The 12,493-nt window shown below is 36.0% G+C and overlaps 1 protein-coding gene across 2 annotated transcripts; it reads right to left on the bottom strand.

Moving 5' to 3' along the window:
• Positions 1-8,051, bottom strand: LOC147316336 (isoaspartyl peptidase/L-asparaginase). 2 transcript variants are annotated; one of them, XM_086258126.1, is made up of 7 exons: positions 7,971-8,051; positions 7,129-7,325; positions 6,289-6,431; positions 2,180-2,343; positions 1,417-1,535; positions 1,111-1,221; positions 1-829 (listed from the first exon to the last, which is right to left on the bottom strand). In XM_086258126.1, exons 2-7 carry the CDS (start codon positions 7,313-7,315, stop codon positions 621-623), a joined length of 933 nt encoding a protein of 310 aa, XP_086114252.1. In that variant the 5' UTR covers positions 7,316-7,325; positions 7,971-8,051; the 3' UTR covers positions 1-620. The 2 variants fall into 2 exon arrangements, with proteins under 2 accessions (XP_086114252.1, XP_086114253.1); XM_086258127.1 differs by lacking the exon at positions 7,971-8,051 and adding an exon at positions 7,894-7,966.
• Positions 8,052-12,493: the final 4,442 nt, after the last annotated feature.

Genomic DNA, 12,493 nt, shown 5'->3' with positions numbered 1-12,493 from the left:
TTAATTAAATTAATTAAATAAAAGGATGGATGTGTTTCAGTTATTTAAGATTCAAGAGATCAACAATAAAAGAAATAACACATTTGCACATACTATATATATCCTTTATTGCATTCATCCATTAGTCATCACTCAGTGCAACTCTACCTACCACAATAGGATCTAACATTACTTCAATATAGTCTTTCAAACAGTGTAACTTTGAAGTAATTTTTCATTACAAAATTTAGGAAAAACGTTTAAGAAGTCAGACATCCTTTACTTGGAAATGTGATCCAGGATTCAAAGATTAAAGAGCAAAGATTTTCTTATCAAAAAAAAAAAAACCAAATGAATGCACTGAGTCATGCATTTCTATGTTTAACACTTACTAAACTTCAATCTCTAAAAAATTTTTTTTTACCACATTTTCACAGTATATGTATATAATGCTTATTTTAATATTCAACCTTTAAAATAAAATAAATGCATTTTATTTATATTGAAGCAAATGTGTTTAATAAAAGTTAGAAAAAGTGAGTTAAAAATTATAAAATTTAATTATATAAGAAAAATTATAACGCAGTCTCACATTGCACAGTGATTAATAAGAAGAAATAAGTGTTATTTTTTTATTGCTTTTATTGGGGCAACTGCTCTTTTAATCTCTCATGCGGGTCTAATCCATACCACAGTACATCCTGTTCCACAGCAGCCCAAGCCATTCGCTCAGTGGTAAATGTGGCAGCCCAGTGGCCTGAAGGAGAAACAACAATTGCACCTCCGGCTCCTTTGACACGGTCTCCCATGTGCTGCAGAGACATCTGCGAAGCCTCTGTTACTGATTTACCTGTAAAGTGGAGAAGAAATAGGAACACAGGCGGCTAATGAAAAATGGAAAATTAACTTCAGCTTGTGTTATTTCACAGCACATTCTCCTTTAATAATTGCTTCTAAGATCTTCTTAATCTGCTCAGAAACACAATTTACTAAATAACTGTGAGAGGCAATATTGCAAAACTGGAATTACTCACATGAGTTGCATGAGTTGCACTGTTCAGGATAATGGACTAAAACATGAAGAACTGATAAATTCCCATAAACAAAGTGTTTGCGTTTGTGATACTTTACCTTGTTCAATTTTTGAAAGAATGAGTCTGGCCAGTGTGACTTTAAGAATAGATTCTCCATGGCCGGTACAGGATACTGCACCACTCAAGTTGTCTGCATATCCTCCACAGCCTTATTTACATGAGACAACGTGAACAACAGAAGCAAACATTAAAACACCTTTTTGCAGATTGCAGTGAATATGCTAAAGTAACCTGTAGTAAAGTGAAGAGTATGATTAAATGAAATGTTTGGACAATGTAAGGTCTTTGGTTTGACTTTATCATTTTACTGTCAGTGTTAAAACAGCAGTTTTAGAAGTCATACCAATGACTGGGGAGTCTCCTACTCTTCCAACCATTTTATTCCTAATCCCTCCCGTTGATGTTGCACATGCGACATTACCAGCAGAGTCGAGAGCTACCGCCCCAACGGTATCATGAGCCCTGGGATGAAGAAATGTTACATTATTCAAAAAAATCAGCTGCAAAAGAAAATGCAAATTAGATCTGAAATGTTTTCAGACATAGCATCACAAGGAGGAAGCTCATTTGATTCATTAAAACACACAGTGCTTAGACAACTGATCAATGTAAGGTTGATGCCAAAACTGGCCCAAATTTCAAAATGTGACCTTTATTTGCCTAATAAATATCAATATCATTTTTAGTTTTTGGAAATTCATAAACCTAGGTCTAGGCTGCTGGGGGTTTCCTATTGGTGTTTCTTCTTCATTCACCTTGTTTACTCTCTGTGTCTTTATGTGCCATTCTGCATTCAATTATTAATAACTAATAATAACCGATGATTAAATGCTCTTTTCTACAATATGTCTTCTGTTCTGTCTCTCTCCCCTCACCCACCGGCTGTCGCAGCAGATGGTTGCCTCTCATGTCTGGTTCTCCAGGAGGTTTCTTTCTTTTAAAAGGGAGTTTTTACTTCCCACTGTCACCAAATGCTTGCTTGGTTTTTTGATTATTTGGGTTTTCTCTACCTTACAATATAAAGCACCTAGAGGCAACTGCAGTTGTGATTTGGCGCTATATAAATCCAATACAACTGAATTGAAATTGATCCCGCAGATGCATACCATTGAGTGTTGAAATCTTCTATTACTCCAGTCATGTAATTCTTGTGCTTCTCCCATTCTCTCCTCTCATACTCAGTCACCAGTGTTTCAGTGGGGACTGTGCTTATACCAATGCTTTCTGCAAACAAGTTTGCACCTTGGCTTGTCAACATTACATGGGATGTCTGAGGAAGAAAATAGGTAAGACAAAGTTGAAACATTAAATAAATCTCACAGCACTGAACATAATGTAGCAAACATAACATTGCTATAAGGTACCACTAGAGACAAAAGCAGCTTCATGTATCAAACTGCGATTCCACAGAAATGCCCTAAAAATGACCTTAAAGTTATAATCATAAAAGCAACAGGCAGGATACTGGCCATGCACACAAGGAATATCTCCCTCTGCCCAGAAAGTTATCCAGATGCCAGCTTGAATTATAGTAAGACACCCTCAATAACCAAGTTTACCAATAAGACTGTGTTTTCTTTGCAAGACCTGAAAAGAACTTAGAAAATTACTTTGGGGGACTTCATAATTTGTTTTCAGAATGGACAATTCAGGGACAAAAGTGTTATTTCCAGAACTATATAATAGGCTTTCTATTACTCTGTCCTGAGCCTGAGGGATTGCCTCTCCACTCTTTGGAGAAATCACCTGTGCCTCTACCATACATCTATATATTCATATGTATACCAGCAGTGAAAACACTGCATTTGCTTTACTGAAGAAATGTCAAAATGGTACTAGAATGTGGTCAATATAAATTATTTAATCCTGTAATGTCCTAAACTAAATGTTTTTATGAGATTTACTGTAAGATGCAAATATTTATTTGCTTTTCATTTACTGTGTCATTAAAAACACATTTTCATATAACCTAAAGAAATCATGGCAGAGTTACTTTTGTACTTTTATATTTCTTGAGTCTTATGAGGTAGTGCAGACCAAGTGGCAAGGAAGGTGATAAGTAGATAGCATCAGCATACCGGTCAAGTTTCTTTTAAGTGTACTTTATTTCTGGCATCTCCGTTATACCATTTTAAAACTCTGGTAGGTAAAACTCTCACTTGCTTTAAACAGGAATTTAAACACACCTGAACCTCATTAGTCTCTACCATTGCAATATAGACCAAACAATACTATTCCAAACAAAAAAACAGGAATAAGATTATGAATCCGATTGAGAAACTCATTTTTCATTTTACACAGTTAAGTGGTTTGAAAAGTTAAACACTGCATACAATACAAATCAAAAGGTTACTTTAAAGAAAATAAACAATACTATGCAAAATGAAAAACCCTTAATTTGGTTTCACCCAGTGACGCGCTCAATGACATCATGACCCTATATAAACAGGAAGTACTGAGGCGGCCCCTCCCACACACCTGTTTTAGATATAGGACCTGAACCTAAACATGGTAAACAACATAAGCAAACACAATTTACTAGAAATTTACCTGTGAACAGAAGAACATTCAAATGACCTGATGGTTAGTAGTATTTGCTTTAGAAACATTTCCATGGATGTAATAGATGTAACTAATGCTACCACAAACAAACCCAGGATACTATGTAAAGCAAAGTTACACCAGCAATGTCTAAACTAAAGCATTATGTAAAATAAGGGATAAATTATCAATATGGTTAAAGGACAAGTGGTAAATGAGTTCATGGCTAACCACTTTGTCTAACAACAGAATTAGTGTTGCATAAGCTATTATTGAAATTGTGTCACTGTGGTTACCTAAATGTAGCACACTGTCTGAAGTACTCACTTACATATGAATTATAGAACTCAGTTCTTCTAATTCTTATTTTTTATAAAGTTTGCATAATGATTACTTCCTGTTTTTTAGTCATGATCAAAGAAAAATGTGGCTTCTGCTTAAGAGAAATCACCCTGTTATTAGGAAAATCTTGAAAAGTTAATCTCTTTAAACAAAGGATTTGGAAGTGTAGTCTAGAACTGCTTTAACCACACCCATTAAAACAGGACTGACAGAGCTGTCTTTTCTCTCCTGACCCCATCACTCTTTGCTGTTTTTACCAGTTTAAATTTAATTAGATTTTATATCAAGTAAAATTGTTGAAGAAATGAAAGTCAAATTTTGGAGTCTAAAGCCCATTGTAGTTAAGAGCAGAGTGTTGTTAAAATCGGTGACCTGGATATCTCCGTTTGACTGACAAGCCGTCTCAATGTGCCCAATCACTGGAAAGACTTCAGAGTGTCTTAAATAACTGTTGCAGTCTGAAGCCTTCAGACATCTCATGGACAAGGTGATATAACTGATTGCTCCCTCAGGGACTGCTCTCTATAGTGAACAACCTCTAAATTCAGAGAGGTGGTTCAGAATGATACAAGAAACCAACAGGCATAGAAACCTGCCTTCAGATCAAAGCTGACATTGTTGGTACTATGAAGACAGTCTGCTCTGACAATAGTTTGAATGATAAAAGCTTCAGTTAGTTTGAATCAGATTGCTATTCAAAGCTCATCGGCTCATCAGTCTTAACATCTTCATTGAATTAATTCCTGTCCCTGAGTTTTAAAAGAATATATATTCTATATACATATAATACAAAGGGTATTCTGCACTAAAGTAGTGATACTAAGTTAAAATAATTCCGTTTAGCCAAAGTACTTCTATGAGCAAATCCTGCCTTCAAAAGTTTGGTGACTAAAGTAAAGATGAAGTTTAAAAAGAGCTTTGAAACCTCTACAGCATGGATCAGTGCAACATGCCTGGCTAAAACGTTTCTTCTTCCTGCAGTTGATTGGTTCTTTGGGGACGGGGTAAGACAACCACCATCTTTGTTTCAACCTCACCGATTGTCTTTTCTGTATTCTACATTTTCATATATTTCTTTTTCATGATTATTGAACAGATGGACACAGTTATGTATAAAATTTGTCAAAAGGTTCAGGATCCCCAATGCCTCATACACTTAGGAATGCCAAAATAAGGGACTTAAAGGGATAAAGTGCAGAGTTCAGATGAAGCACGTATGATTGTGCTAATGGTATTTTTGTAAATGCAGTATTACAGTTACAGATGTAATAACATGGGGTAAAGTAATCATTCAGTGATGATTGTAAATGAGAGAAGCTCAACAACGTTATGAACTGGAAGTCAGAGGGTGAACATGCAGTAACGGTTAAAAATATGCAGCAAGTACGGCACAACAAGAGGCGTGTGCAAACGAGAGTGATCTCAGCAGGAGTGTGTGTGGTGGTGTGGGGGGAGTAGAGTTTGTAAGAGTAAGAAAAGTGATGTTTCAGTAATGACAGAAGGTTATTCCTCTGGAGCAGACAGATCATGTTGAAGAAAGGATTATACCTAAGGCACTCACAGGTGGATTATAAAATGAGGAGTATCAAAAGATTAACCAAGCCAAACAACTACATTCTGAAAATTGGATTTATAATAATTCACTGCTCTCTTTGCTGTGGTGAATTAAAGACTTCAGGGGTCTTAGGGGAATTTGGACAAAGTCACTACTTTTTCATCTGATCTACATCATTCATGGCTGGGGAAGGACTTCTGTTGTGGCCAGGCAACAATCCTCTCTTCTTTTTCTCACAAAGTCAGTAATAGATACACAGCCTGAGCTCTAATGACTAGTCTAAGTGATTTATAAAGTGATTTGTGCGAAGCTGCATGCTTTACCCCCGTCCAAAGTAAATATTCAACTTGCAGTTAAAAATTAAATTGTGGATGTTTAATGATTACATATTTTGATGTTTCTAACAAGGTGTTCTAGCACATAAAAGAAAACAGATCCTTGTTACCTATTTTCCTGGAAAACAATGTAGCAATTTGCCAAGTGCACAGATCCTTATGGGAAGAGATGCTATTAACAAGTATAATTGATGAATAGGGTTACTTAAGTGCATTATTAGAAAAAAAAAAAAGGTAGGCAGTTAGAGCTGGCCGTTTCTCCTGGCCAAGTTTCTGGCAATTCCTTTTAAAGCAAATGGAGAACTGTACCACACCACCTGTTCACAAGTAGCTGGGATCTAACACATTATAGTATTGATAAAAAAAATCAAAATCTTTAATCAGATTAGTACACCAGTAATCAAATATATTTTTAAAAAGATAGAAACTAAGAAATTTAGACCTTCTCCATCACTGCCCGTGCCAGTGAAACAGGGTTGGCAATGTTCTTTACTGAGGACACCGCACCAGTGGCAAGTGTCCTTCCATCCATGATAATGGCATCCAGCTCCACTTCTCCATCTTTATTTAGTACTGCTCCGTGCCCTACAGAGAAAAACAAGTTAGAGATGAGATAAAAACTATGTTTCCATGTGTTCACTTAAATTATGCCAGCTCCACCCTTACAAATATGCAGGGTAATGGCAAAGCAGTACAGACACTGCAGCACCATACTACTGACTGATGTCTAGTTTGTCTGACTTTCAATGGCACAAATGATTGTAAAAGTTCTTGGGATATTCATACTTTCTATCATACCCGTATCATTATGTTGACTTCCAACTCCATATTTTTACTCATAGATTTTTTTTTTTAATTGATTCAGTGTGCAACTGACTCTGGGCTGTGTAGTAAAAGACGGCACTTTATATGTTTGACAACTTGTCAGGGTAAAGAAAGCAACAGACGATGTTAATAGACAGATATTAAGGTTTAGCCAGAGATCATCTCTCATATTCTTAAAGGAGTCCTGGTGGATATTCTCATCATGACCAGTAGATGGAGACATTGTTCTGCAGTTGAAGCCAGCTTAAACAATAAAGGAAAATGGGCATTCTCATTTGGCTGCTCTATGGACATGTAAAAGGAACTGGGGTTTTAGGCTTTACTTATTTATTTGAGTAAAGGTGAGGGTGCTACAAATGCCGTATACAAAGATGAAGCCCCCATTTAATAACTTGCATATTTTCAAATGGAACTACTTGGCATAAATGTGTCCCAATCTAATAAAAACTGTCTGTACCTGCGTCAAACACAGTGTTATCTTCCAAAGCCCTCACAGCCACTTCAACAGCATCCACTGCACTTCCTCCTCGTTTCAGCACTGAAAATCCTTCGCGTGCTGCAGTTTTTACTCCATCAACAGAGGCCTTGGCCAGTTCATCCGGTATGGCCCATGCCCCACCATGCACAACCAAGACTGCTGACATCTTTGCTTTCCTGCATGGAATAGACAAAGTAGTTTATTAACAGGTTTCAGCCCAGAGAATAATTCACTTTTTCTTTGAACATTAGGAAAAGCACCAAGTGATCATTGGTATCTTCTTTTTGCCTTGATCCAGACATACTTCTCAAACTTTTACATACAAAGAAATGTTTTTCGTTTAATAAACGGAAACTGCTAAACTAATTATTTGCTCTGCACTCCACTGGTAATGTATTTGCACCACATGAATTTGCACCTTGGAACAACTGATACAACTTCTATCGAAGATCATATCATCAAGACTGAACTTTGAGATGTGGTCATTGTAGCCCGTGTTGCCAGTTTTTGGCTATTGCCTGGCTATTAGAAGACCAATTCAATTAGAACAGCTGTTAATAATAAGTTATCTTAAATGTATTATGGCTTTAGCAGCTTTGAATTACGAGCTACAATCAAGTACTAAACTATAATAATTGATCTTCTCATAATTTATTATGGTTCAATTTTTATGTGCACATAAACATTTTTCTCCTATTACCTGGATGCACTTGAACTGTGTTTAATGTATTGTAATCTACTCACAGTCGCTGACGTGATATTGATAGTTATTCATTTCATTCGGACCAACCACAATATTGAGACATTGCATTTTGTCCTACCTTTTCCGAGCCTCAGAATTTCCCGAAGGATAAACACTTCGCCATAGACACGTGACTTCAAGAGACTACCGTTCGCGGTTTAACCAGCGCGTGCTGCACACTGACGTCAAGTTTGACACTATGGCCACAACCGAGGAAAGACTTCCTACAAGTTTTCAAAATTAAATCCTCACGCCACTAAGCAAACTAAGAAGCACAATGTTAAAGGCTCATCTTGTATGGCGTTATTTTTGTGCCACTATTCTGAGCGCACGTAAAGTGGCACAAAAATAACGCCATATACGGACAGCTATGCTCCTTTTCGCTGATTCTGGACATTGTTTTCACTTCATCACTTAAATCACTTTAAGCATATTTGCACTGCACAAGACATAATGTGGATTGCACAACACTGGTCACTATATTCTTCATTTCCAGTTAATACTTGTACAGCTGCTGTTATTGTGTATATATTTATTTATTTATATTTCTTCATACATTCTTATATAGTTCTATACTGTGTATTGTGTATTTTGTTGTACAGTTATTTTATTTTCAACTTTAATTTATATATTTTATCTTATTCTTTCCCAGTTAAATTTACCCTTCATTCTAATTTGTATTGTACAGTTATTTCATTTTTAACCTTAATTTATATTTTATTCCTTCCTAGTTAAATTTACCCTTTTAAATTTTTCATATTTATTTCCTATCTTATTCATAGCCTTTTCCTTTTTTTTTTTTCTTTAGGTCACGAGCAGTTGTCTAAGCATTTCACTGCATAACGTACTGTGTATGACTGTGTACGTGACAAATAAAATTTGAATTTGAATTTGAATTTTGAAGTACTTGGGTATTGTAATGTAGTTTTATTGTGAAAACGTCTGAATTTTTGGAGTCGTGTTCTTGGCTCGATAAAGGCGGAGCTAAAAAAAGGGCAAAAAGAGGACAGAGTTTAACAAATGGTCAAGCAGTTGGACTATATAACGTGGACACATGGGCTAGTTTTCACCAGCTGCAGGTTATATCATAGGATATTGAATTCTTAAACGTATATATTATGTAGGGTGCATGCTTTAAAGTTCCTTAAAACATTTTTTAAAATGTAAGTACCCAGAAAAGGATCTGCAAACGACACAACTGCTGAAAAGAAAGCAGAAAAATTAGAATAAAGTTACTCTTATATTACTCATTTTTACAGAGAATCAGCAACAAACTTTAAAATACAAACTTTTATAAAAGGAAAATATAGCTCCGTGAAAATGTGAAAACAGATTAAAGCGAACAAAAGGAGATAAACAACTTCTTCTAAACTAATTTGATGTTACCCAGAGGTGTTCTGGTGTTAAATGCCTTACATTAAAGCGTTGCCATAATGTAAATTTTTAACGATAGTGTTACCAGTCCGTCAGTAAAATGTATAACGTTGCACTTTGACCAGTAGAGGGCTGCAAGAGTCCATCAAATGCATAGACCGCATATAAAGAAACATACATACTAGTTATGACCAAACCAAGAGGAAACGTTGATATTAAAATTGTAGTGTCAGTTATACTTTGATAAAAGTATTTTCTTAAAGAAGTTAAAAGAAGTTTAAATTTTACTCACACACAGAAAGCTAAACTTTCTAATTTTAAGTTCTGACCCTAGTAGTTCTGTTGATAGACTGTAAATAAAAGATGGATGTTGCCACCGTGACATCATAAACAGTATAAAACATGGACATGATTTAAGGGTCATAAATATGAACCCACTGGAGAAGTGTCTTGAACCTGCAATCTATCCGTAGGCCACCAGATGGTGATAGCTGTTGTTTGCAAAAAAGACTTTGGGTCATGTTGAGGTTTCTCATGTAAAGTCACGTGCACATTGCTCAATAATTGTTTGCCATATTGGGCATGATATAACCACCGGTTGGTAGAAAAAGGTGCAACTTTTACTTTGTAGCAAATGATCTACATTTCTGATTCGCTTCACACTTTTCACTGTTTCACTACAGCCTGGAGAGCAGCTGGGAAGTGTTCATAGAGAAAACCATCTCTTTCATTATTTTTAAAAATAAAAAGTTGAAGTGAGAAGAAATATAACAGTTTTTTTATGCAGTAAAATTTGGAATGTTAAGATGGGAGTTTTTGGAAATTGATTTGCTTTTGCCTCTCCACTAGTTTCAGTCTTGTGTTGTCTTAATTTTGGATTATTTTCCATCTCGTTGAGATGATGAAAGCAGACATTTTTCTATAAAAATATTTAGAAATGTATTAAAAACTATAGTTTTAATAAGCTGTCTATGTTTTTTTTTTGCTATTGTTTTCATCTGTTGGTGTGTGTGGTGTGTGTCTATTCCGATGTGCGTGCATTAGTTTATATCTACAAACATACTATAGACTTACAAGACTCAAACACATTAACCGTCATAACCCTCATTACCATTAATAGTCACAGCAACAGCAGCATGATTTGCATTAACGCTGTCATAAATCATTTTATTGAATGGAATTAAATCAGTGAAGGTCCAGCGAGCATGAAATGCAAAGACAGTACTGGCCAACGTGGGCATAGCTGCTTGTTTTAGGCTTTCAAAAAGAAAAATAAAGCTGTGTCTGATTTCATAGAGAGAACTTAATGAAAAATAAATGGAAAGAGGATGTAAGTGTGAAGTTTTAATCAATACTAACTCCTTTAAGGCTTGTTTGGCATTGCAGAAATAAGCAGATTAATGAAATAGTTCTGTCAGACAAACCCGCTTGGGTATTCTGGCCTCTAAAACAGTCTTTTAAATCACCTTAAAAAGCCATAAAAAAAAGTCATACTCTGTAATCTTCAATGCCAATACACAATTTAAATGAAAGAAACCATTGGCTCAGTTTTATGGGTATTTCCAGCCATTAATGTACCACAGAGCACCCCAAAACAACAGCACTAGATTTCCGAGACAAATGTTCTGGTTTCTCAGAAAATATTAAATTCTACCAAAACTGAGAAGAATCCTAAATACTATGAACATAATTGACTCATATTCACAAAGCATTGCTGTTTGCAGCCGCGAGGAGCCTTTATGATTCTGATCAGTGCGGGGAGAAACAACTCTAAAGGTCAAGTGGAGCCAGAATTGGTCGTTCACCAGCCTCATCTGCTCAAATCTAATTTGTGAGTTAGTAAAGCAGCCTGCATGCTGTGCCGAAGATGACTTTTGGATTCAAGTCAATATCATGGCTTGGGGACAAGAGAGCCATTTGAAGAGACATAAACATTCATGCTTACAGTGCAGACACCACTAACGCTGGCTCTTGATGAGTAAGTGAAGAATTCACTTTATTATTAAATATCTATTTATATTAAAGCTTCTTTAAGCCAAGTCTGCCACTAACTATGCAAGCAGCTAAAGCTCTACTAGAGTTGACCTTCTTCAGCCATAAGAGGGGATCCACCTCAAAGGATGTAAGGAAAAGATCTGACCAGCATTGCAAATTATGCATCTCTGGGGGGTTTTGTTGTTGTTGTTGTTTTTGCTGACATAAGTTCATTAAGTAACATGGAAAAACTAATGAATGGATTATTTAGCATGCATACCTTGAAATATATGTTTTCACTCTGTGACAATACAGCCAGACTTCCTTCACAGCATCAATGTAAAACTTATTTTGTATCATTTACCAGGTATCAAGGTTTAAATGTGCAAGTTTAATTGCACATTTAAACCTTGAGACATTTTGATATAAGAAAAATAATGTTCAGTTTCAAAAGTACATCTTGGTTTTTCTACATGGTAAAGAAATGCTGCTGGGAAATCTGTCAGTATGACTTAAAGATGTAAACAGAAAAAAATTAATCCATGTGCACAATGGATACTGTGGAATGGATACACAATAAATCAAACCCCCCTCCCCTCCGTGAAATTTCTGTGGTAGACAGTACAAAACACAAAAATAGCATCAATAGCCATGTGTCTATGCCTTTGTCGACAGTTTCCAAAGCTGTCCAGTGGGACAGGATTAGAGTCTTTGCCAGACTGATTTGGGTCCCTAAGCCTTATGTTTGACACCCCTGCTTTAGCATGTGGAATAGAGTTAATGAAGTTGATCATGTGATGTGGAGTCTGAAGAACAGTATGCTGTAAGCTAGTTTTTGGTTATCTAAGACAAATTCAATATGTACAAACAAATCAGACAGCAGCCAGTGTTTAGCACCATGAATAGTTGTGTTGTCCCTCATAGGTGAATGCCTGCGGGCTACTTTGTACTGACTTTGTAGTTACTTTGAAACTCACGAGCTGCATAAAAAAAACCCATTTAATTAAGCGACATTTATATGGTACAGTCTGTTAGCGCAACAAAACTTTACTAGCATGCTTTATTTGTTCTCCGCGGAGTACTATATCCAATATTATTAAAGTTTCCAGGTTCAGAGACCGTTGTCAACAGCAACCAAATGCAACCCCATCCTTTTTAAAGCAATTCCCTTAAAGAACACTCAGCATTTCCTTTACGCTCAGTGGGGACCTTTCTTGGTGTTTCAGCAGCGCCAGTCCCAGAATATGGCCAATA

Source organism: Aulonocara sp. 'chitande type north' Nkhata Bay, linkage group LG13 (genome assembly GCF_057382095.1).
Source record: "Aulonocara sp. 'chitande type north' Nkhata Bay isolate Kocher_YH1m ecotype deep benthic linkage group LG13, A_spYH_male_GT1.1, whole genome shotgun sequence".
NCBI lineage: Eukaryota > Metazoa > Chordata > Actinopteri > Cichliformes > Cichlidae > Aulonocara > Aulonocara sp. 'chitande type north' Nkhata Bay.
Note: the sequence above shows the minus strand (reverse complement) of the source record. Positions and strands in the feature narration are given on the sequence as shown.